General features: G+C 43.8%; 1 protein-coding gene across 1 annotated transcript in view; it reads right to left on the bottom strand.

Moving 5' to 3' along the window:
• The window catches only part of LOC147614862 (uncharacterized), a 43951-nt gene extending 18021 nt beyond the window's left edge, over positions 1 to 25930 (bottom strand). Inside the window, exons 1-8 of the mRNA XM_086779994.1 lie at positions 25806 to 25930; positions 25558 to 25685; positions 24597 to 24782; positions 24304 to 24498; positions 4611 to 4956; positions 4306 to 4390; positions 3908 to 4136; positions 3610 to 3741 (exon numbers count right to left, since the gene is read on the bottom strand). Coding sequence (XP_086636120.1) covers positions 3610 to 3741; positions 3908 to 4136; positions 4306 to 4390; positions 4611 to 4956; positions 24304 to 24498; positions 24597 to 24782; positions 25558 to 25662 — 1278 coding nt within the window. The 5' untranslated portion in view covers positions 25663 to 25685; positions 25806 to 25930. The remainder of the gene's footprint in view (positions 1 to 3609; positions 3742 to 3907; positions 4137 to 4305; positions 4391 to 4610; positions 4957 to 24303; positions 24499 to 24596; positions 24783 to 25557; positions 25686 to 25805) is intronic.
• Positions 25931 to 26639: the final 709 nt, after the last annotated feature.

The raw sequence follows: 26639 nt of genomic DNA, 5'->3' as shown, positions 1-26639 counted from the left end.
GTGGAGCATGGCATTCTTCGATCACTTTTAGCCTTAAATCCTTTGTCTCACATAAATGGGTTTGGATCATAAGAAAACCCTCTTTGATGATGACATAAGAAGTCACAAAATCTCTATTCTGCAATCTGCTCCAAATGTTCTTAAAGTCCTCGTCGGTAGCATAAAGATCTTTCATAGGCCACAACAGGGCCCTCTTGGTTCAAGACTGCTCCAAAGCAATCTTCCTAAGGCATCACATTCAACCATAAAAGGTTTGGACAAATTTGAAATAATCAACATTGGGCCTTTGCTAGCATAAAATCTCAATGCTTCAAAGGATTCTTTTTCAGCTTTGGTTCACAAAGATCCCACAACTTTCTTTGTCAAGTCTTGCAATGGTTAGCCACCGCAGCAAACCACTTGACGAACTTCCTGGCATGATGTCAACCTAATAATCTTTGGGTCCCTCTGGCTTCTTGCTTTGACTGGTTAAGACATTTTGCAGCCATATGTCCCTTCTTTCCACATTGGAAACGCTTTCCTTCTTTGGCATATTCCTCACATTGCTTGAGGGACAATCTTCTTCGAAAGAGTGAAGGTTTGTCCTCACTCATATCGTTCTTCTCTTGAGACTCATTGAGGTTCTCGGTAGGGATCGCTCTTTAAACTTCTTCTTTTGAGGTAGATCCAGGCTAACGTTCTTTGTCTTGTCATCCATCCAAGGCATGTACAAAGCCTCGGCTTGCAAAGCTTTGTCTTGAGCTTCTTCCCCAAAGTTTTCAGTCTAGCCATATACACTGCTTGCATAAGCTTTGGTTGTAGTCCATTCACAAACTTTCTTTTTTTTTTATAAAGGAAAGAGACTTCTATTAAGTATGAAAAAAGCATACAACAATCAGGCTATAAGCCAGAATAGAATAGAATCACCCCAATATGTAAGGTGATTTCAACCACTGAGGAGCATAATGATGCCATGAGAGACCTGTGGGACTAGAAGAAAAGAAAAAGAACAAGCACAAAGACCCGGGGTACACCATCAGATGTAGCGATAAACAGCCGCGGAAGCTGAGGCGGGAGAGCCCAAAAGGGCCGGTAACTCTAAAACCTGGCCAAAGGATGCATCATGCTTCTATGGAAGCTAAGAGCTTCCAACAAGACCGAGGAAGAGTAGGGAGCCACAATGAGACCGGGGTAAGGCGTTGATCCTCCGCCACTAGATCAAAGCCCACCTCGTACTAAAAAAAGAAAATCTTCCTAGGGCCAAGAGGGAAGGGGCTACTAGCCAACACCTAAGAAGCAGCTTTCGGAGAATGAAAGTCCACCTAGAAGAAGCCTCAACCAAGCAAACGAGTATCCTGGAAGTGCTCAGTCAACTTCAAAGGGAGGAAGAGGCGGGTGAGGGCGAGGGGAAGAGGAAACGCGTGGGGCAGAAGCAAGGCAAGTGAGGCGGCAGGAACGAGGGCAGGGAACAAGGAGGGGGGCAGCAGAGGCAAATGCAGAGGTGGAGGGTAGAGGAGGAGGCGGGGGGCAGTAGCGAAGGGAAATGAGAGATGGTGGGGGGAAGAGGCGGAAGCAGATGGGGCAAAGGCAAGAGCAGCAGGGGGGAAGAGGCAGGAGCAGCAAAGGTGGGAGAATATGGGGGGCAAAGGCGGGGGAAGCAAGGGCAGGGTAGGGCAATGACAAAGGAGGGGACGGAGGCAACAGAAGGCGGAGGCAGCTAAAGAAGGCGCAGGCAACAGAGGGCAGGGGCAGAGAAGAAGGCGGCGGAATCAGCAGTCTCTCACCTCAGTTCGTAACCTGGGCTCTTGGTTTTCTTACAACGATATTTTTGTTTCATCCAAACCCATTCACAAACTTTTGCATTTCCATTAGTGGTGGAATAGGAGGCGTATATGAAGTAAACTTCAATGATATAGTTGGTTGAAGAAGTTTGCACAGTACACACACTCACAGCAAGGAATAGGCCCCGCCCCCTTTCTGAAATTTATTCAGGAACAATCCACGCGCTCGCAAGCCAAGATCAATACATCAATGAATACAAAAGCAAACAAATATGCCGATGGATGTAGAAACCCAAGTCACTGTCGAAGTCAAGGCACGAGATTTCTGATGCCGCGCACACCACGGGGATGACCCACAAGAATCTCTCACCGAGCTAGTACTAGATCCAAGTCCAAATCGAAATCCAAATGCAAGTCCACATCCAAGTCCAAATCCAAATCCAAAAAGTCCAGATCCAAGTCCAAATCCAAACTCATGAATAACGTACACAGGTAATATGTGTAGATGACAAAGCTTATTGTGTTTGGCTGTAAAGCTTGTTGCCCAAATCGGTGTTGGCCAAAAGGCAATGGAGGTAGCACTTCAGATGGCGATGATGGCCAGATGGTAGGTGGCCAGTACACAGGCACAGGCAACAACTCTATTGACGGCAATTCAAGAAGCTCAGGCAACGGCACTAAGCAGCAGCAGTTACAGATGGCAGCCAAGTGGCAGCCAAGTGCCCAAATCAGTGTTGGCCAAAAGGCAATGGAGGTAGCACTTCAGATGGCGACGATGGCCAGATGGTAGGTGGCCAGTACACAGGCACAGGCGACAACTCTGTTGGTGGCAATTCAAGAAGCTCAGGCAACAGCACTAAGCAGCAGCAGTTACAGATGGCAGCCAAGTGGCAGCCCGTACTGGTGGCAATGGCTGGCAGGCATGTTCCCATGCCTTCTTCTACCTGTCCAATGTCTGGGCATGGGTTCCATCATGTAAATAGTGCTAGGAGGACCAAATAGTTACATCAAGACTAGGGAATTCAAGAAATCAAGAATTTCAAGAAGAACAAGTTGATGGTGGAGAACAGCTAGAGCAGAAAATTGAAATGCAAATTTCTTGTGGTGTTCAGTGCTAGGAGGACCAAATAGTTACACCAATACTAGGGAATTCAAGAAATCAAGAATTTCAAGAAGAACAAGTTGATGGTGGAGAACAGCTAGAGCAGAAAATTGAAATGCAAATTTCTTGTGGTGTCCATTGTCCGATAGATGGCAAAATTATCAAGAGCCTATCCCATGCTTATAGGAAGACATTGGCTCAGGAGCAGGAGGATCAAGTACAACTGGGAAACTGACCCGATTTCCATTAAAGCGCAAAAAGAAAGTCAAAGTGTTAGTGGCAGTCAAGGATAAGATAAATCCGACCAGCCAGCCTCTGCACGCAAAAGGGTTGAACTACCTAGAAGGTGTAGAGGATGATGACAAAGAGCACATTCTGACAGAAAACCCAGACTTGCTCTCACTATTTGAGGTAGATGTGGAGCACATCGTATTAAGGTATGATCTGGATATCTTGATAGTTCAACCTGAAGAGTGACCTGCCAAAGAGAAGCAAGAGGAAGAAAATGAAGAACCACAAGACCTTGGAAGGTAACAATAAGAGCCAGCAGAGCAGGACAAGAAACAATTGAATGAAAAGGGAAAGAGGCATAATCTCAGAGTGTATGAGGAGGAGCTTACGGAAATAATGTGAGCTTTGAAATCCTCAAAACACTAGACTAAATCCCCCGTGTTTTCATAAAAACACTAGACTAAATCCCCCATTGCTTTCCTACAAACAACAAGATGGATGTTTTAACCACATTACCAGTTGTAAAGACAGAAGTGCACTTGCCTGAGCTGTGCATAAAGGATAATGAGACAATATTCTCTTCATTCTGAATCGGTGCCAATCCCTCACATCAAAAATGTACAATGAAGAGCTGCTGTCAGCCACAACCTTTGAGGAAACACATTGACACAATGCATCACACGAGTGGTTGTTAGCATAATAAAATTAAAGTATGCCTTGTCCCTTGAAACCTTACTTAAAACTGCCTTTCCAGTATTGAATGCTACACATTTCAGACTTGCAAAAGGACCTGGAATGGCAGAGTCATGCTTACTAGTGTGGTTTTGTTGCAAATGTCACAACATGTTGGAATTCCCTTCAAGGACAAAACTAGAGAAGACCTGCCTCCATTCGCTCGGTAAGAAGAGATACCAGTGCTGGATATTGTTAACACACCCACATCTGGGTGCAAATCTGCTTCTTGTTGAGAAACTTTAGTGCCAAACTCAGAATCATCCTGGTAAGTCCAAGGTATAAGTAAAGCCGTGGTAGGATGCAGGTTGCTGCACGTAAAAGCGTAAGCAACATCAAGATGCATAGAAATTCAAACGTTAAACTTAAATAGTTTAAAAAGTCCTCAGCTGAAAGCTGAATCACATAGATAGCTTTCGGTGACAATGAATATGTTCTCATGAAAATTTTCAGAATAAGAATAAAAAAATTTGTTTTCACCTTATTTTCCATGGACCAGGTAGAAGCTTATTAGCATTCAAGTCCACCACCCAGCACTCCAATGACAACATGTTCTGACTCAGACCTGAAGGAACACAGAACCATCAAAGATACCACAGAAATCACTTGAGCTTTTTTTGGAAAAAAAAAAAACCTAAAACCTTAATATGAAATATTAGGCTAATGATCTACCTCTACAGTTCGATATAATTTATTACAACTTTAAAAAATGAAACAGTAAAGCTTTTTTGGAGAAAGTAAATTCACAAGATCTTTGATATGGAAAATGTAAGCTAATGCTTTACCTCTATGGGATGATAAGACCGCAAGCAAGGGCCGTCCCTTGTAATCCACAGCTTTTATGCTAGTTATTCCATCTTGCACTGCACATGAGCCCAGAAAACTAAGGCCTATTACATCAGGGGCCTTAAACAATGGAAATGGACCTACAAGAGGGCCACTTTCTGTCTCCATTTGAAGGTAGTGCACTTGCCATTCGTGTATAGTTTTTGTATGGTTGTGTGTTTCCATGATGTCCAGAGAAGATGATGGACAACAATCTTCTTTCTTGACAGACATAATCCATGCCACTGATACCACTTGAGTCACTTCTTGAAACGCCGAAATGGCTACAATAGAGGTCCCTAATTTCTACGCAGGTTTGAACAAAAGTATGAAGTGAAAAAGACAACACTTCAGAAAATAGCTCACAGTCTCTAAGGATGAGATGTTATGCTTTAAATATGATTGCTTTTTGCAGTTGAGAAGACGGACAGAAATCCTCTTTCTTGATAGAGATAATCCATGACACTGATACCACTCGAATCATTTCTTGAAACGCCAAAATCGCTATAATAGAGGTCCCTAATTTTTACACAGGTTTGAAGAAAACTATGAAGTGACCGGTCAACCAAGATCATGCTGTTCGACATGTTATATCAGGTGGCAGCTAGCCACCCTTTTTCATATAAATGTGAGACTGTGGAGGTAGTTACATTATATGTCAAATGATAGTTACTTTATAGGTCCCTAATTTTTACACAGGTTTGAAGAAAACTATGAAGTGACTGGTAAAACCAAGATCATGCTCTTCAACACCCTTTCTCATATAAAGGTGAGACCGTGGAGATAGTTACTGTATATGTCACATGATCCTATCTATAGACTATCTTCACCATGTGCCCGGCTGCCCGGCCCTCTTAGGAAGAGAAGATGCTGCATTGGCTCATCTGGAGAGATTGTGATTTCAGCCACATTTTTAGGAATCAGCATTAACTGTTTGACACATTGGTGAGGCCAGCTATGATGTATGGGGCTCCATTTTGGGGAGGTGACCTGGGAGAGGATTGGAAGAGGATGGAGAGAGTGCAGGTGATGATGTTCACACATGATAGCCCTTTGTACCACGAGATAGTTTTGGCAAAGTTTGGGGCAGCACCGCTGGTCATTGATGCCTTGTTCCAAACAATCACGTTCATTTCCCATCTGTACACATTGGATAGCCAAGGATGGCATTTGAGTCTGCCCACACCTGGCACCTTTCACGTTCAGGTAGCCACACCGACCTCTCAACTGCACACCAATTCCACATGTGGATATTTGCGGCGGTGACTATTTCCGAGGAGTACTTGCATCATTGCACCTTTCTCCTGCAGCGATACCCATACGTCGGCCTCTCCATACCAACGTGCCGAATCCTCTTCCACATGATCGCTCTCTATCCAGAGAGGCCACCTTTCTTTTTTACGGTGCCCGCTCTGTGACATCAAAGCACACTCCTCGGACACCCACACCCTCTCCAGTGCCCCAGAGTCCCAGCCCGGCCACAGTACACGAGATACACAGTGGTCCATACTTGTCAATCCCCCAAGATACATGGAGTGGTCCATAGTTGCTCCTCCCTTGATTACCTCATCCCGACTTTATTCCATGGCTACGATTTGCCCTCTAGGCGATGGTTCTTTTTTTTTTTTTCCAGAAAGGAGACTTCTATTAAGTATGAGAAAATTTTAGAAAATGGAGATTTCACACCAAGAAAGGTGGAGATCTCAACCAATCAGGAGCCCTGTGCTGCCAATAGGGTCCCGAATGAGAGGACGTGAAAAACAATGTCCCACTCTCATAAACTGGCCGCGCTTCCTCTCCGCAGCCCTCCAAGATCCCTGGATTCTGGCCCAGGTAGCCATGATGGTGTGAATAATATCACTCCAAATCCTGCAAAGACACTGAGAAACAAGAATGGGAGTACCCTCAATAGCCTCGATGCATCTAGCCTTCTCACTAGGGTGCAACAACGTCTCTAGGAGCTACAGCAGCATGACCAAGATCCTTCTTCTTCCATGGTGGATGAATCGATTCTCGACCACGAACCAGTTTTTTCCGAATGGCAGTAGGAGATAAAGAACCTAAATGGCAAGCTCGATTCCAGAAGACTTTCGGGACCCTCACTTCGCAGATGCAATCTCAACATTCTCAATCGGCAAGTTCCACAGCTTTGATCGATGCACCAGCTCCTGACACTGACATTATATCCCCCAGAGGTTGAAGCCAACGACTTGAAGGTCATTTATAGTTTGTTGCAAGCATCAAAAACTAAGAAATTAGACATTAAACCTCTTGATTGCTATTTCGGCCCAACACAATACGTGTATTTTAGACCAATGGCTATACAAGCTTTGCTTGTCCCTGAGTCCTTGGACCTCACCGATGCAAAAAAGATTACCTTCACCACGTCCTTGCTGAAAGACAATGCATTTTTATGGTGGCAACAACAACTATCAGCTGATGGAAAGACCGTCAGCACATGGGAAAAATTCAAGCGTGTGATCCATAAGCACTTCATACCTGCCAAGCTGGCCTTCCAAGCACGATCTCGACTATGCCATTTGATCCAAACAGGATCATTGGCCTCTTATATCTCGCAGTTTACCAACTGGTACTAGAGATTCCTACATTGGCCCCAATAGACAAGCTACATGCTTTTGTCGAGAAGCTTACACCCGCGTTGCGCACAAACTTTCACAAATATGATCCAGTTGATCTACCTATTGCAATCCGCTATGCCAAACGCATACCGATGTTACATTCATACCTCGGAGATCTTCGTCACAAGATCGCCCAAGATCTTCTAATTTCGGCAATGGTAATAAATCAATTCGTGTGATGGTTCCAAACCCCTTCCTTCGGCGGTTCTCAACCTCGGCCCAACTCTCCGCACAACAATCTTTTCAGAAGCCTTGCCAACAAGATGGGTCATCTTCTGAATGGCCATGGCACCAACAGTCTTATCAAACGACCGTGGACGAGAGTCTGGACGCAATCGATTCCGTAACTTGAAGTAGTTTACTCAATCCTCTTCTCAAGGTCAACAAAAATTAGAATTCTTTACCATCTATTTAGGTAACCATCATTGGTTCGAGTGTCCTAAACACCTCAATAATCAGCAAAACCCCAACATAGAACTTTCAACCTCGGAAGACAAGTCCCAAGTTTAGTGTTTAGAAAATTCCAAAGGCAAGCGTGCTATGGTCTTGTCTCAGCATGCACAGGCATGTGTCATTACCTCAGTGGCAAAAGCACAGTCTACCTCTACAATTCTATCATCTATGTGCACACATGTGTTGCAACTTATTGGCTCAATTTCTTGCTGTCCAATCAATGTTCTGATCGACAATAGCAAATCTTCTCACAACTTTGTGGCCATGGCGATGGTTCAGCATTTTGAAGATACGCACCACTCGCGGTCCCCCATACTTACGAGACAGAGTTGGCTGACGAGTCCCGATTCAAGTGCAATACCATGGCTCCTCAACTTTCCTTTCACATTCACCAATATTGTAATAAGATAGACTTTGAGGTGCCCCTATCCAGATACGACATGACCTTGAGTTAGCAATGGTTACATCAATAAGACCCTCTCATCAATTTTTGCAGTCACACCTTACAATTTATCAAAAATGGCATGGACATCGATCTCCAAGGTGTTCGCGATCAACCCTCCACACCGACCTTGTTCGCAGTTCAAGCAAAGCGGTAGGTTCAAAACGCTGCTTGTTCTTCGACACTTTTAATGGTTTATTCCACGGAGGAGACGGTGCCCAACCATTATTCCAAGGTGGCATATTTGGCTCAACCCTTCTTTGCCCCACATTTTGATCTTTTTCCTACGGAATTACCCCCAGTTTTGCATCCTCAACGACTAGTGGATCATCCAGTTGATCTACTTCTTGGCAATTCGCCACCGACTCGTGCTCCATATCGAGTCTCTTTTCCTGAATCCCAAGAAATTCAACGCCGGTTAATGGAGCTCTTGGACAAAGGTCATATTCCACCCTTTTGTTGTACCAATTCTGCTCATGAAAAAGAAAGATCAATCAATGTGACTTTGCATTGATTATCGTGCCCTCAATAAACTCACTATCAAGAATAAATATCCTCTTCCTCGGATTGATGAATTATTTGATCCGTTGCCTCATGCCAAAGTATTTTCCAAGATTGATATGAAGTCTAGATATCATCAGATCCATATTCGTGACGGTGATGAGCACAAGACTGCATTCCACACGAAGTATGGACATTATGAGTATTTGGTCATGCCTTGGCAACTTTATGAGTCTCATGAATGACCTTTTTCGATTTTTGGACAAGTCTGTGATTATTTATCTTGACAATATTTTGGTATTTTGTGCTTTAATCGATGAGCACAAATAGCAAATGCATCAAGTTTTTAAGATTTTGCACAACAATGTACTTTTTGTCAATACACAAAAACTGAATTTTTCAAGACATCATTGGAGTACACCTTGGGCACATCATTTCAGCTGATGGCGTTTCCGTTGATTCTAATAACAAGATACAAGTTAGGGATTGGCCGACACCGCATAATATTCATGATGTCACATCATTCTTGGGTCTCGTCAATTTTTATCATACAAAGGTTTATAAGTCTTCAAAAACTGCAACACCTTTAACATAGGTCTTAAAGTAAGCACCTGCTTTCCACTAGACAGATGATGCTTCTCACACCTTTGATAAGCTAAAGGTTGCTTTGAAACAACCATAGTATTCCCAATCTTCCTTTTGAAGTCATGACAGACACTTTTGATATTGCAACTGGTGCAATTCTCATGCAACAAGTCCAAGCCATCGCTTTTGACAATCATAAGCATTTGGCAATTCAAACACGTTATTAGAGTTCTTGGCACAAGCTTGGAAACATTATCTTTTAGGAGCAGATTGTGTTGTAAAGACAGATCACCATTCCCTCAAGTATATTTTCACTCAACCAGTTATGAACGCACGACAAGGCAGATGGGTGGAGTATTTGGCAAACTTCCATATGGCTATTAAATATAATCATGGTCTTTTTAATTTGTTTGCGATGCTCTTACTAGAATGCCTCAAGCCTTAGCAATGGCGATTTCCACATTTCAAATAAACACTCCAACAACTTTTATAAATCAATATGGAGACGATCAAGACTTTGCAAATGCTTTTCGAGTGATTACAACTCCACACTCTAGTCTTTCTGATTTGAGGATTTATGCAACTTATTCTCTCATCTCAATGGATTACTATATTATCAGGATCGCATTTGTGTCCCTCATAACAAGTAAACTCTTGGTGAAGGAACATCATGAGTCATGAGGTTCCTTATGCACCTCATCCTGGTATCAACAAGACCTATCGATTACTGACGGTTTACCATAGTCACAAGGAACGGGGGACGGTAACGGGGGATGGGGACGGGATGGGGGACAGCCATAAGTAGGGAACGGGGACGGGGGAGGGAACGGCACTCAAAAAATACTTTTTTTTTAAGTTTTTCTACTCTACACTTATTCTACTTTGGAAGTACATCAAAATGAGCACAAATTTACATAAAATGGTAAGCTTTTGAGTCATATTAACACCGGATGGTGGCCGATTGTGGCCAGATAGCATCAGACAATTCAGGAGAAGGTTGGTACACTGCCAACCAGGCTACATGCATATGCGGTGAGTTATTATACACCTACTGCATATGGGCTGTAAATTTTGGGTCCGTTGCGGCGCGCAGTTTCACACCAGCCTACTTGGGGGAAGGTGCGGAGGGGGGCGTGAGCCCCTCTCTGCAGGGGGTCCAGGGGGGAGTCTTGTAGCCTTGTAGCCTTGTTCTTATATAGATATTAGATAGGCAAGAGAGAGGCAAGGGCAAGTGAGAGAGAGAGAGAGAGGCAAGGGCCAAGCCTCAAGGGCCAAGGCCCAAGGCCCCAAGGCTCAAGCCTAAAGGCCAAACCTCAAGGCAAGAGAGAGGCAAGGGCCAAGGCCCAAGGCCCAAGGCCCAAGCCTCAAGGCCCAAGCCTCAAAGGCTCAAGGCCTCCCCAAATGGCCAAGCCAAACGGCTAGAAACGGCCGCACAAACGGCTAGAAACGGGCAAAAGAAACCACAGAATGGCTCCCTGCCGTCCCCCCACAGCCGTCCCCGTTCCTACTGCCGTCCCCTTCACCGTCCCTTGTGAGGGACGCCTCCAGGGGGACGTCCGACCGTCCCCTACCGTCCCCATTCCTGAACCGTCCCGACTCAGCGTCCCTCCGTTCCAACAGTCTGTCCTTTCCGTCCCCTGTGACTATGCGGTTTACTATTATTGGCCTTAAATAAAGTAAGATGTTATAAAGTTTTTTCAGCATGTTTCGCTTGTCAGCTAATGAAAGCCAATAGACAAGCTCCGAAGAACTTCCCATACCAAATGAACGTTGGGAAAGTATCAGTATGGATTTCATTACATCTTTACCTCGTTTGGAAAGATAGTACACAGATAATGGTGGTGTTCAACAAATTTTCCAAGATGGCACATTTATACTTTGCAAGAAGGTAGCTCAAGCTCTAGATTTTGCTTCATTATTTCTTCAACATGTTTTCAAGATACATGGACTGCCGAAGTACATTATTTTAGATCGAGATCCTAAGTTTACGGGACATTTCTGGACTTCACTTTTCAAGTCACTTGACACAAATTTGTTATTCATTTCAACATATCATCCACAAACGGATGGCCAAACTAAAAGAGTTAATCAAATTCTTGAAGAGATACTCCGACATTATATGCAGTCTCACTTAGCATCTTGGGAAGATTATCTACCATTGATGGAATTTGCTATTAGCAGACCAGTTGGTTCAAGAAATGCAAGATGTTCTTCTTCAAGTTCGAGATCAGATAATTCGAGTCACGAACAATATCAATAAGCAGCTAACCGATGTCGTCGACATGATGAGTTAAAGAAGGTGATACGGTTCTTTTATTTGTGGCTCCTCGTCAATATAAAACAATAAAATCAGTTATTCTAAAGTTACAACTCAAGAAGAATTCTCCTTTGACTTTTAAGTTGGATTTAGTACCTTCATGGGAAAAACATCATATGACTTTTCACATATCATGGATCAAGATATTTGTACAAGGAGATTCTATTGTACTAGACATTTCAGATTATGTTCCAAAGATCGAAGATGAACATATGATTTTGATTCCAGAGGAGATTCTTGATATTTGACAGAAAGAAACTCGACAATAGATTATTACATAATTCTTGGTAAAGATTTCGATAATTCAAATTCAACTTGGCAAAGTCATGAAGATCTACAACAGTACCTAAAAACAGCAATCACTTATATAACCCTAGATCTTTTTTTAAGTGGGAGGGAATGTCACAATTGTGACTTAATCTCTCTAATTACTTTTTATCATTGATAGGAGACCAGTGAAGGGTCACACCCTCTCACATGGGTCATCACCAAAAGGACACGTCTATTCAGAGAGACATCTATTGATCAAAGGACATCTCTACGTCCAAAAGACATGACTGTAAATTCAAGTCACACCCTTACATTAAGGAATGTGCCTCTTCATTTGTAACTCTTCAAGCCCTATTTAAGAAGGCCTTGTGTCTCAATGTAAACAACACAACTTTCCACTCTAAGTGTCTCTACTTTCTATATGATGTCTCTAGTCATGTCTCCTAAACTACTAATAGACTAAGAAGTGCTCACATGGATCCCCCACAGGTACACCCGAGGCTTGCCCTGGAGTCCTCGAGGTAGCTAGCACTCAAGGGCCATATGCCCAAGTTTCCACTTGCTTCTCAAGATACTAGCTCCGCCATGGACCGCCTCCTGCCCCTTCAGTACAGTTTGGACTCCCCTTTTCTCCAGCTCTCTCATGAGAACCATGTTATCCCATTAGATGTTCTCAACCTCTACACCCACTGCACATGGATCACACCTTCGAAGCTCCCACCAAAGATGCACTTCTAGAGAGATCACTTCCTCTTAGCTCACTTAGGATGGATACATCAAGCAACCAGGCTACCTGAGTGTTCACATGTCCCATGCCATGCACACTGCGATTAGCTAGATAGGGGTTTCATCCCACCGCCTCAAAGTGGAGACACGGAGAGTTGAGCATGCCTTCAGAGCCAGGGAGCTCATACGGAGACCCAGGGAGGCGAGGATCTGCTGATTATGCCACATAGAGGTTGAGACAAGAGAGCATTACATATGCTCCCTAGTATACTTCCCGGAAAAGCGTTGCCTAGGGCTCTTCTTGCTCAAGCTCTATAGAGACAGGGACACTTTCTTGAGAGAGCTTCCGCCCCAACCACCATGACCCCTCCCTTGCTAGCCAACCATCGCCACCTTCTTCCAAACCCAGCAGGAGGAGGATACTCATACAGTGGATCGCGTGGACCCACGTCGAGCTGTTGTCGGCCCACATCGCCCGAGAGGAGTTACCTCGAACCGGGCATCTGCATACAAGCGTGCCCAGCGCCCCCGGGCCTTCGAACATTGACCACGATCCCCTCATCAGCTCCAGATCCAAGTCTTGCTCCATCGGCACATTTCCTTGGCACAAGAGAGACAGTGGGTGCTTCAAAAGCTTTACCATAAGGTGGAGTCGATGGCAAATTGCCAAAAAGTAAATCAATTGGATGATCCACTCGTTGTCGACAAGGGGGAAAAACTGGGAGTAATTCCACAGGAGGAAAAAGATCCAAATGTGCAGCAAAAAAAGGTTGAGCCAAATATGCCACCTTGGAATTATGGTTAAGCAGCACTAGCACTGTCTTCTTCGTGGAATAAACCATTAAAAGTATCGAAGAACAACCTGTCTTTTGAACCCACCGCTTTGCTTGAAGTGCGGACAAGGTCGGTGTGGAGGGTTGATCGTGAACGCCTTGGAGATTGATGTTCATGCCATTTTTCGCAAACTATAAGGTATAACTACGAAAACTGATTAGAGGGTTGTACTAATACAATCATTGCTGACTCAAGATCATGTCGTATCTAGCTAAGGGCATAACCTCAAAGTCAATCTTATCACGATATTGGTGAATGTGAAAGGAAAGTCGAACATGGATGTAAGTCTCTCGACAAAAGCATATAGCTTGTTTTTGGAGGCCAATGTAGGAATCTCCGTACCACAGTGGTAAACTGCAAGATATAAGAGGCCAATGATCCAGTTTGGGTCAAATGGCATAGCCAGGATCGTGCTTGGAAGTCCGCATTGGCAGGTATGAACTGCTTATGGATCACATGCTCGAATTTCTCCCACGTGCTAACAGTCTTCCCATCAATCAATCGTAATTGCCACTATAAAAATGCATTGTCTTTCAACAAAGACGCGGCGAAGGTAATCTCTTTTGCATTGGTGAGGTCCAGGGACTCAAAGTACAAGCGAAGCTTGTATGGCCATCAGGTGCTGGTGCATCGACAAAAGCCATGGAACTTGAAGGTTGAGAATGTTGAGACTGCATCTACAAGGTGAGGGTACTCCAAAGTCTTTTGGAATTGACTTTGCATGGCCGCCACCTGGGTTTGCATCTCTTGCTACCATCTAGTAAGAATTGGTTCGTCATCGAGAATCGATTCATCCGCCATGGAAGAAGGAGGATCTTGGTCACGCTGCTGCTGGCTGCAGCTCTTGGAGACGTTGCTACGCCCTAGTGAGAACCATTGCCTAGAGGGCGAGTCGCAACCATGGAATAAAGTCGGGGCAAGGTAATCAAGGGAGGAGCAGTTATGGACCACCCTGGGGATCGACAGGTACAATGGTTGGGGGCTAGGACTTTGGGGCGCTGGAGAGGGTGTGGGTGACTGAGGAGTGTACTCTAGTCATAGTTGCATTCCATACTAGTACGGATTCATTCAGTCCAAGTCGGGGCAAGGTAATCAAGGGAGGAGCAGCTATGGACCACCCTCTGTATCTTGGGGATCGACAGGTACAATGGTTGGGGGCTAGGACTTTGGGGCGCTGGAGAGGGTGTGGGTGTCTGAGGAGTGAACTCTAGTCATAGTTGCATTCCATACTAGTACGGATTCATTCAGTCCATACAATACGGATCCGTACATTCCGTACACCGTACGGAATAGGTGACATGGATGATTTTTTTAATTATCCCAAAACAATCGCTTTCCTTAGGCGATAAGACCTCGTACACTTTTTTTCATTTTTCTTGTGTTCTGTGTTGTCGTCGCGCATCCCGTACCTCCACCGTACCTGCTGCTACTACCATACCTACTCCAAGGCACGGCTCTCTCTCTCTCTCTCTCTCTCTCTCTCTCTCTCTCTCTCTCTCTCTCTCTCTCTCTCTCTCTCTCTCTCTCATGACACACACACACACACACACACTTCTTCTTTCTTTCCTTTTTTTAGTAAAGGTAAGAACGTAATATTATGCAAAGGTAATGTACACAGGCCTCATGGGCCAATAGCTGGGCCAGAACACAAACAAACTGAAAAAAAGGGGGGAGGGGGGACACACACACTTCTTCTTCTTCTGCTTCTCTCTCTCTCTCTCTCTCTCTCTCTCTCTCTCTCTCTCTCTCTCTCTCTCTCTCAACTCTTAATTAAATTAATTTTAATACATATTATAGTTACCCCTAATTTAATCTCCAATTTTTTTAAAATTTCCCTCAATTTCATGATTCATTAAGATTCAATTCCCTAATTATTGGAATTCATTATTCTCCTTTTTTTTCCCCTTGAACAACCAAAATTCTCCCAATCAGCGGAAACTTTCTTGGACCCTCAATCCCTCTAATTTTATGTATTTTTTCCAATTTTCATTCCCCCTATTTTCAAAAATTCAACCCATAATGTGGTTTCTAATATTGATTTTTGTAAATTTCAGCTTGTCCAAGATACCAAAAGCACTGAATCCTTACTGGGCTGCACACACAATCATCATTAACACCACATCATCAGCAGGTTTAGGCACCCGTCATTGGAAGTGCCGTTATTGTCCCTTGTAGCACTCTAGCTCGATCACGCGGGTCATCCGCCACATGTCAAAGATGGGGGGCAAGGGAATTGGTGGGTCCCCAAGTATTCTCCAAGAGATAGCTGATGCTATTATAAAGGAGAAAACCAAGGAGTTCCCACATGGCAGAGAGATTCATAGCACTATCGTTGATGACGATGTGTTGTTGGATCCTTTGCCTATAGATGCAACACCTGGCAGGAAGAGGGCTAGGGTTTTTGAGGATAAGGAAGTGCCAGCTTCTTTTGCACCTATTGGGTAGCCTCCTAGGCAACGCAACATTGATTCATCCTTGCACTCCATGACACATGTCATGGATCATGTGCTCCTCTACTTCTCCTTCAACCTCTCCCACAAAGGCTTGTGCAGCAGGTCTAAGATAGAGCACACTCTCATTGAGTGCAATATCTCGTTCGATGTGCTACGCACGGACCAGTGGAAAGGATGATTAACATTGTTGCAGCTGTAGGCAATGTGGATGGGTGGATAGTTTTAGAGTACAACAAGATAAGGACCACCATGTTAAAGAAAGAGGAGAAGAGGATTGAGACTTCTCTCCAACCTATCAAAGAAGGTTGGAAGAAGTTTGGTACCAGGGTTAATGCTAACATAGCAAGGATACTACCAAGGTGCCACACAAAGATTTGGATACCTAAAAGGGCGTAGAAGCTTTAAAAAAAATTTAAGCACGAATCGAGGAACACCAAAGGTCTAGCAATAACAATAGAATGCATGAGTCAAGCCCACTAAAGAGAGAGTGACCCCACTACAAGCAAACAAAAATTTGTATGGAAAAGGAAACTACAAGTGCCACCACCTATTTTTTGTGTGCAATTGATGCAGGAAAGGCAGGGGAGCAGATCACAATTGATTTTATCTACCATCACATTCGTCAGGCTATTGTGAAGGTGGAGGTAGAGAATGTGGTGCAGGTAGTCACAGACCATGCCTCTAACTGCAAGAGGATGGGTGAGCTGATTGAGAAAGAGTTTTCAAGCATTGTGTGGACTCCTTGTGCTGCACACTCCCTGGATCTTCTTATGGAGGATATTGGAAGCTTGAGTTGAGTGAAGCCCGTTCATCGAAGATGCCACACGCATAGCTTCTTTCTTTAGAAAGAAATACCAAGCATTGGTAATTTTTTGCTCCCATAGTGCGAAAGATGTTATACGACCTTCCAAGAATAGATTTGCTTATATATATGTGGTCTTGGAGCGTTTGTATGATGTTCGAGATTCTCTTCGCCGATTAGTGGTCGATGCACCTTTGGAGACAAATGCAAAATGCAAATCATGAAGTCACAAGGACCATCCAAAGAAAGGTGCTAAATGAGGAGTTCTAGACAGAAGTACAAAGCATCACCATAGTCTTGAAACCCCTCTTTATCCTCTTGCATGTCACAGATATGGAGGGATCTACCATGGGAATATATCATCTTTTCCAGAAGATGAAGAGAGAGCTTGTAGCATGCACAATTATCTCCAAAGATAGGTGAACACTGAATACTGAATTGTAAATTGTAATGTCTATTCAATATTTAGTATTTATACATTACTATTAGTAGTTCGTACTTATGGTTGTTTGCATTGACAGGGTGGAGAGATTTTGTGCCTTGTAGAGAGGAGATAAGAGTAATTGAAGTTCCTAGTCTCTTATCCACACAAAGATCCGAAACCGCTTGAGCAAGATGCAACAAGAGAGGTTGGTGTTTTGCAGAGCCAACCTTCAAATGATTCGGAATCTTCGAAAGATGGATAGACCAAAACAAATAAAAATGACAAATTACGACATACACTAACAGTTAAGAATAGATTCCCCATGCCCAAAATAGAGTACATTCTAGAGCGACTCAATGGTGCTAAATTTTTCTCTAAGATAGATCTTAAGAGTGGCTGCCATCAGGATTGGATTTTTGAGGCTGACATTCCAAAAACCACCTTCGAGACCAAGCGAGTCCACTATGAGTTTGTGGTCATGCCTTTTGGCCTCACAAATGCACCAATAACGTTCAACAAGATCATGTCTCGGGTTTTTCAAGATCTCATTGGCAAATGCATCTTCATCTTTTTAGATGATATCCTTATCTTCTCAAGGACTGCAAAAGCACCATGAGCGAGATGTGGCAAAAGTTTTATAACTCTTGTAGGACAATGAGTTCTTTATCAATGCCAAGAAGAGTGAGTTTGGAGTATTGGAAATACATAGAGAGAGAATTTATGTGAAAGATGTGTACTTTGGAAAGATATGTGTAGTGAAGAAATTATTATAGCCGCAAGTTGAATATAGCCGAAAAGAACTATTCGGTATATGACAAAGAGCTTTTGGGGGTGATGATAGCGCTTAAACATTGGAAACATTTCCTTTACGAGAGAGATTTCACAATTAGCACAAATCATCAAGCACTTAAATGATTGAAAACCATGCCCAGTGCCCAATGGAGTGACAAGCAATCCAAATGACGTCAATTGTTCCAACAGTTTGGGGGAATGATGAAATACGTCCTTAGTAAGAATAACCCCATTGTCGATGTTGTAAGTCGTAAAGGCACAATTCAAACCTTGCAGGAGTCAACTATGCTAGAAATTCAAGGCAAAGACTTGGAAAGCATGAAGGCATGGTACGCGGATTTGGAAGAATTCAGGACTCAGTATCAGTTGGCCCTCAGTTCAGAACCAAGCCACTATAGTATACAGGATGGCTGGTTGTTTTTCAAGAACCGTGCCTATGTGTACTCAAAGAAAAGCACCAAGTCCTTCTCCATGATACCCATGATTCTCTTGTCACAGGTCATAGAGGTATCAACAGTACTTTGGAGAAGTTAGAGCGGTCATTTTATTGACCCAAAATGCGAGGGGATGTCTACCAACACATCCAAGCATGCCAGATATGTCAAAAAGTGAGAGTTCCACATACGAAACACGCAGGGTTACTTCAGTCTTTGGCTATTCCCGAGGGATCTTTTCATGACATCAGTATGGACTTCGTAGGCCCGCTTTCCACATCATCTGGATCTAGAAACAACTATTGTGGACAAATTCATAAGTTCTACATGCTCAGTCCATGCAAGCAGACAACCAAAGCCAAGGACATAGCTCGCTTGTTCATTCAGTTTTGGTAGCCCATTGGTGGTTTGCCATGGACAATCACATCAGATAGAGATCCAGAGTTCACGTCCCATTTTTGGAGAGCGTTGTTTGACAACTTTGGGACTAAGTTGCAGCTATCCAGTGCATTCCATCCACAGACAAATGGCCAAATAGAGATATATAATCAATTGGCCTTTGATGTTCTCAATTCATACTCCCATGATCATTAGTCCAAAAGGGAACAGTATCTTCCTTTGGTACAAGCAATCCTGAATGATGCTCACTCATCTAGCATTGGTCGGATGCCATATGAGGCAGCATTTGGTCGCTGGTTCTCATCTCTTTTCATGAGATAGGTGTCACGATCCCTAGAGGCCAACAAGACTACCGAAACATTTTCGGAAATCATTGAGTCAGTTAAGGGACGCCTTACCAAAGCTCAGGAAGCTTATACACGGCAAGCCAACAAATCCAAGAGAGATGTCAACTTTAAGGAAAGGGATTCTATATATATCTCCGGATCATGAAGCAAATATTGAAGCAAGTGGGCGAGCATTGTCCCAAGCTCTCATTCCATAGTTTCGGCCCTTTTCAAGTTATTCAGAAGTTAAGTGATGTCTCTTTGAAGTTAAAGTTGCTGGAAAGTTGGACGATACACAATGTCTTTCATGTTTCTTGGTTGAAGCCATATGTAGGTCCAGCATTGCAAGATGTATCTGAAGAGCAACAACCAAATATAATCGAGGAAGTAGAAGTCATAGAGCCAGAACAACTTCTCCTCTACAAATGGATTCCGGTCGAAGAATCAGACAGTTCTATACGAAGTTCAAGGACCGAGGAACCCATGAAGGGGTATGAATGGATGAGCACCCTAAACTGGGGTACAGAGTGACACACTGGCATCATCATCAATGCAACATACGTGCAGAAATAGTACCTTTTCAGGAACGTTTGTTATACACCGTGACCCCATTGTGGGCCCTCAATCTAGGGATAGTCAGGCATGAGCTACGTAGGTCAGTCTCCGAGCCATAGAGGTGCGTCTGGAGTCAATCCTCTTAACCCACTTGGAGAACCCCATCAGATAACTGCATGTAGCAGTCAGTCATAGCTTAGGTTTGCATTAGCAAGCATATAGAAGTAGACACGTAGCATGCATATGGGCCAGCCAAAGGCCAGCCGATACCCATGAGGTATGGGAGGCATGGCCAACCCATACGTGGACCTTGCGTCTAGTCGATAGCCCTCAGCACCTTGTCAGCAACATAAAAGGCTTACAGCACCCAGTTGGCAACCTAAAAAGGGCTTACAGCAGCAGCAGGTCGTGTTCAGTGGGCAGTCGGCCAGCGTAGAAATATGACGCGTAGCATTTAATGCTGTCAAATAACAGTATTTTGTCCAATAAAGCAGGCCGATAGCCGTTGGACTGACCGACCAGCAGCATACCACCATATATAAGCAAGCGCTTGGAATCAAGCATCATTCATTCATCAGAAATCAAATCAACAAGCAGAATTCAGTCATCTAGGCAGAATTCAGTCTCCTTCCTCTCCATGCAAAACCCTGAAGCTCCTCTTCAACATTCAGCCAGCATATGTGCAGTCCTACAACTATCTTGGACTTGCATAAGTGGCCCAAAAGAGTCTTCTACAGTGCCCTTGGGTTGGTGGATTCTCAGCCGACATATGGTCTTCCTCGTCCTTGCATTGGGCAGTCATGGATTTTGTTCTAAAGCATTGTACAAGAGTTCTCCAAAGAAGTAATATAAGCAAATACTCCTACTTGCAAGGGCGGCCCTTCAGTGGGTATTTGGGACCCAATATTGTGTCGTCTACTTTCTCTTCTCTCTCTCTACTCAGTGAATGGATGCTAAAGATCTCACCAAAATAAAGGTTTAAAGAAGGTTGTATTGCATGTTATCACGGTCAACTTCAGTGCATGTAACAGAAAGAAAGAAAGAAAGATCTATCAACATCTACAAAAGACCCGAAGGGCCTATGATACCATGAATAGTACAATGATACCATGGGTATGCAGTGCCATGGAAAAAACTAAACAAGAATGTGAAAACTGAAAACTGGAACATGACTCTATAAGCCTCCAGATGGGAGATGTGGCTATGGTGAGGGCATGGCATGTCGTCAAACAATCTCATGGATCTCTCTTTGTGGTGGAGATCCTCGTGCTCTGGGTCGGGAGCACCTAGCATGTAGGATGGAGTAGGCCTGTCCATTTAGAACTCCCCTAGGATGCGAATATGGCCCATGTGTATGGATGGTATGACCTCATGTCGATGCGGCAGTATTGGCGCAGGTGGCTAATGTGGATGCTAGTGCCATGAAGAAATCAGCGATGGATCTCAAGGCAACGTCTTGTATGGGCTAGCATTGTCTCTCAGCATGTCCTCTATACTCCGTCCCTCTATCCTCATAGCTCTATCAGGTACATCCCGAGACATCTCTGGTCCTCATACTGCATCACCATGCCAGTTGCTTGAAATCCTCCTAGAAGAGGCACTGAAATCTCCCCCATATCTCATAATACGCTGGGCATCTGAACATTTAGTGAGCCTCGTGCTCTACCTCCCCTATGGTGCATACTCAGCTTATCAGCTCCTCTTCCGGGATGTTCTCAGCTCTCCCAATCTCTAATCGGAGGCGGAGGGTGGATACTCTGAGCTGACCAATCGCGATGCGCATAGCATGTGACATGTCGATTTGCATGTACCTCGGGATCTCATAGAATCTATCCTTGGCGAGTCTCAAAAAATGCACCCTATAGAACTCACATTTTGTCCCTCTCTCTGATGATAACGCCCAAGTCTGATATATGTGTAGGCCGAGTAGATCCAACTAGATGATTTGGTTGATCTCCTATCGTGAGAGGTCGAGGTGGGGGGAGTCTAGGCTGTACTGAAATAAGGGGAAGAGATCCATCTGCAATCCATGTGCATGAAACCATTCAACTACCACCGAGTACCACACAGGGTGGTGGCTGTCTTCTCTACGAGATGGAGGGCAGTTTGGCCTGTATCTCCCACTCCCTCTCCCTCTCATGATACAGCTGCATAGAAGACTCTAGTGCTAGCGATGGAGAAGGTCTCTGTCCAGGGAGTATACATGTTGAATGTAAGAATGTAAGTAATGGTCTCGAAGAGAGCATCTGTGACTAGTGGGGCAACCCCAAACTCCTCATGTATTATGTCATGGGGCACCAATGGCTTATCCTTATCATGCATGATAACAGAAGCACTTTTAAAGCCTCTCAATACTCCACCAATCCTGGTCCCCAAACGGTTGCTCCATACAGAACTAATGGGCGCACTAAGGTGTCAAAGAGCCAACACTTAGTGCAAGGTTCCTGAAAATGTGTCTGGAAGTAGTGTCTCTCTAAACAGGCCAAGGAGGCATGCCCTCGTGCTAATCTGTCAATGTCAGCAATAGTCATATTGAACATGGGGCCTGTAAATGTGACTCCAAGGTATACATATCTTGGCACAATCTCCACTCACGCCCCTCTGAATAGGAAGGATAGCCGTGAGGTAGTCGAGTGGTTGGTGTTAAATACCATCACTTTGCGTTTGCCCAAACTGATCATAAGGTCTCTGTCCCTGGAGAATCTGTCCAAAGCATCTAAGTCCCTCCTCCTGAATCTGAGATGAGGACAATGTCATCAGCATATGGCAATATAGGCACCACTGTTTGGGCCAAAGGTGATTCTCTACCTCCCAACTGTCCACAAAGGATGCAATCTCATCAATATACAGCCAAAATAGTGTCGGTGACAGACTTGCTTAACCCCAATAGTGCTACATATCTCTCCTGAGAGACTGCCAGGTGCGCGCACTCAACCCATTACTACCTCATATAGTGACATCACAGCACAAATTGCATCATGTGGTAACTAAAGTTCCTGCAAGCCTCCAATGAGCAAGGATCGAGGGACCAAATCAAAAGCTTTGCAAAAATCCACAAAGCACCAATACACATGCTTCCATCGTGATCATGCTTCCTCTATGAGAGTCTGTAGAGAGAGAGAAAGAAAGAAAGAACATTATATTAACATCTACAAAAGGCCAAGATGACCTATGAGACCAAAAGATTACCATCATGTCCATGGAATACATCATCATGGGTACTAAAAATAAAAGAAAGGAACAAGAGCTGAAATGCCAAAGTTGATCCCAATACAAAGAGCGTCAAGCTCTCACATCACCCTAAAATATCCCGCATAGGGCGCAGCATCATGGTACCCAATGTAGTAAAGCTGAGCCGACGGGAGAAAGTTGTGTGGTGGTGGAAAATAATGGCTCTGATCCTCCTGTGGTGACACGGGCGTGGGCAGGAGCCACGGGGTCGGGGGCATCAGACTCTGCATAGCTCGATGGCTCTGTTTAGTGTTACTCCTCTCGGTCAAGCTCCTGCATCAATTTGGAGAGAGAAAGAAAGAAAGATATATTAAGCGTCTACTGAAGACCCAATGGGCCTATGAGACCAGAGTGATACAATAATGTCCATGGCATATCTCATCATGGAATGGAAAATAAAATAGAAACAAAAACATAGCTATCTCACTGGGGTGATACAAAAGTGTCCATGGAAACTCATCATGGAATACATCATCCCCCAATAGATGGTATACCACTCTCCAAAATATCGAGCATGGGGCTAATGAGTATTGCCGAGAGCTATCCCTCAGCTATGTCACGTGGAAAGGTAGCTCGATGGCAATGGAGCATGTCATGGATCTGGAACTGATGAGGGGATCGTGGCCAACGTACGGGGAGCCAAGGGCGTCAAGCATGCTAAAATGCGAAGGCCTAATCAAAGGTAACTCCTCTCAGACAAGGGGGGTCCGGAGCAGCCCGAGGTAGGTCCACAAGATCTACTGTATGGGTGTCCTCCACCTCCAAGGTCTGGAAGAAATTGGTGATGGTTGGCTGGCGAGGGAGGGGTCGGGGTGGCTGGGGCCAAAGATCTCTAAAGAAAGTGTCCTGTGTCTGCAGAGCTCAAGCACGAAGAGGCCAGGGCAACGCTGGTCCGGGAAGTCAATGATCCTGGAGAGTGGACCAAAACCCTCACGAAACAAACAGTGAAACCTCTCACGGATCTCATAGTATACTAGACAGCGGCATATGTAATGCTCCCCTGTCTCAACCTCTGTATGGCATAATCTGGAGATCCTCTCCTCTCTGGGTCTCCATATAAGCTCCCCAGCTCTGAAGACACGCTCATCTCTACCTGTCTCCACTTTGAGGCGGTGGGATGAAACCTATATCTAGCCAATCGCAATCCGCATGGCATGGGACATGTGAACACTCAGGTAGCCCGGCTGCTGGATGAATCCATCCTCAGTGAGGGTGAGGAAGTGATCCCTGTAGAAGTGCATCTTGGTTGGGAGCTTCGAAGGTGTGATCCATGTGCAGTGGGTATAGAGGCTGAGAAGATCTAACCGGATAACCTGGTTGGGTCCTCGTGAGAGAGCCAGAGAGAGAGAGAGAGATAAACAATTTACCACATTTACTGGGGTTTTGACCACAGCCATAGTTTTTAACATTGTTCTTGCTGTACATACATACATACAAAGAGAGATTCGATGAACAGTTTACTACACATACCATGGAGTGTTGACAATAGCCGTAATTTCCAGAATTGTTCAGGAGCAAAAGCGGCATAGAAATAATCGGTAGGTTTATCATTGCTGCAGACTTGATTGAATTACTCTTGAAAGTTTGTGGTAGAGGACTTTCTGTAAGTCTGCCGACATTGGCATCCCATTCAATCATTCCAGTTCTCCCTTCGCCATCAGCAACCTGGAAGGGTTTGTGTATTGTCCATGTTAGCACATGGACTATACAGACAAGCGAAAATCCACTGATTTAGTGAACATATCAAGGAAGTGATGTCTCACAAGTAACAAGTCCAAAGGTTTCAAAAGGTGCTGATGAATGGTATGTTGTCGTTGTTTTACTACTTCAGATTCTGCAACACTTCTAGGGGCTGGAAGGGTTGAACAGCAGATTACTGGCCAAGAAAGCATGATGGTAGTAACCATTGATTGTTGCTTATCTTCGATTTCCCAAACTTCGATCACAACCTATGTAGAAAAGTGAGATGGTGAGGTAGCATATATCAAAATCCAAGTAGGTTTCTTTATATGGAATAAAATCATGCAGTTGCCATCAAAAAAGACTATGCTATGGATGCATGGGATGGGTCTTTGTGTCCTCCAGTCACCCCAAGGGATGGGGGAAAGCGGCTGAGGGAGGGCGGGAAAACGGTCCACGTCAGATTACCGGACATTCGCCTAAGCTTGGTTGGATACAGAAGATGTTCTTCCCACAGAATGTGAGTAGGACATCATAGATTTAGTGTCGATTGAAGCCTTGGACACTCAGGGAAATGCAGACAGTATTCATGTGCATTGAGAAGAAAAGGGCTAAAAATACGAACAATATGTACGCCTTAGTTTAAATCACATTGCATCATGCATGAAAGGCCCTCATTTTCAGGACATGCAAACCTCTAGGAGCAATGTGATGTGGTGATGGGCTGCACACATCCACCATCATACAGTCTCCTACAAACATCCACAAGACTGGTGGAGGCTATGTGTGTAAAGTCCCTAATGGATGGGGAAATGTGTGTCCATTAAGGAAGGGTCCATCACGAAACACATCATCGTTGCAACTTAGGGGGATGTTGCCCCACATCATAGGCAGTTTGCATGGCAAATATGTGGATGAACTTAACAAGGTATCAAAAGGTGTGCATTCAGAAAGAAATGTATCTGATCAGATTATCAAGACAAATAGATTCAAGTAATCAAGTGAAGCAATAATTTGATCAAGTTATCAAAGGTTGAAGCATACCTGTTTACAAAGGATAAGCTGGGGTATACGAGTGGAAGTGAGGTTGCCCACTGCAGCTGCGGTCACCAAAGACCCCGCCTTCATCTGCTCGTAATGCAGCTCCATGCAGTATAATCCAATGATAATCCCTGGTTAAAGATAATCCAATGATAATCCCTCGCTTAAAGATAATCCTTCTTATCTGCTCTAATTCTCGATTATTTATCGCCTGTAATCCTGCATGTTCAATACAATGCCTGCTTAATTACCTGCTTTTCTTTTAATAGAAAGCCCTGCTTTATCCTTCTTGATTAGCCCTGCCTATCTTCACTGCTAATCCTACTAGTAGTCCTGCTTGTCTTTCATTCGATAAATCCTTGATTAGAAATCCTGATTAATCTGTCTTAATACTTGATTAGAAACTTCTTCTTACACCTCCTTTTCTGTTATTCATTTGATTAAAGAATGTTTCTTGAGTTGTGGATTCTTGCAATGCCATAGAAACGTTGGATTTCAAAAAAAAACAATAAACAAAAAAGAAAGGTTTTTTTTAACTTAATTTGAGTTTCTTTTCTTTAAAATGAAAGATTTATAAGTCTTTTAAACTTAATAGATGTCTGTCTCTTTTCTTTTTTTTATATCTTTTTATTTCTCTCAAAAAAGAAGTAGCACTTTTTGGTCCTCCAATTTTTTTATTTTTTTTGTATTGTAAGGGATATTTTATTTATTTATTTAGTGAGGGAAGGGAAAGACCACACGCCATTTAGGCATGCGGTAGGAGGGGGCGGGTATTGAACCCAAGCCTGGCAGTGTAGGGCAAGAACCCTTACTGCTCGGCTATCCCCCCTCCAATTCGCAAGACACTTATCAAACTCTTGTTTATGCTAATTATTGTGTCCAATTAAGTGTGATTGGAAACATGTTATAAAACCAATTTGGCTCTTGCAAATTTCAAATACATATTAACATTATTTGTACTTATGTTTTAGTGTAACCTTAAATGAGTAATCTTTGAAGGAATGTGTACTTGTTGGAAAAAGAAATGCTCGTTAAGCAAAATTGAATTATTTTACTCTCTCTCTCTCTCTCTCTCTCTCTCTCTC

The sequence above is a fragment of the Cibotium barometz genome, chromosome 41, assembly GCF_041138505.1.
Source record: "Cibotium barometz isolate CiBa-2024 chromosome 41, ASM4113850v1, whole genome shotgun sequence".
Classification (NCBI taxonomy): Eukaryota; Viridiplantae; Streptophyta; class Polypodiopsida; order Cyatheales; family Cibotiaceae; genus Cibotium; species Cibotium barometz.
Note: the sequence above shows the minus strand (reverse complement) of the source record. Positions and strands in the feature narration are given on the sequence as shown.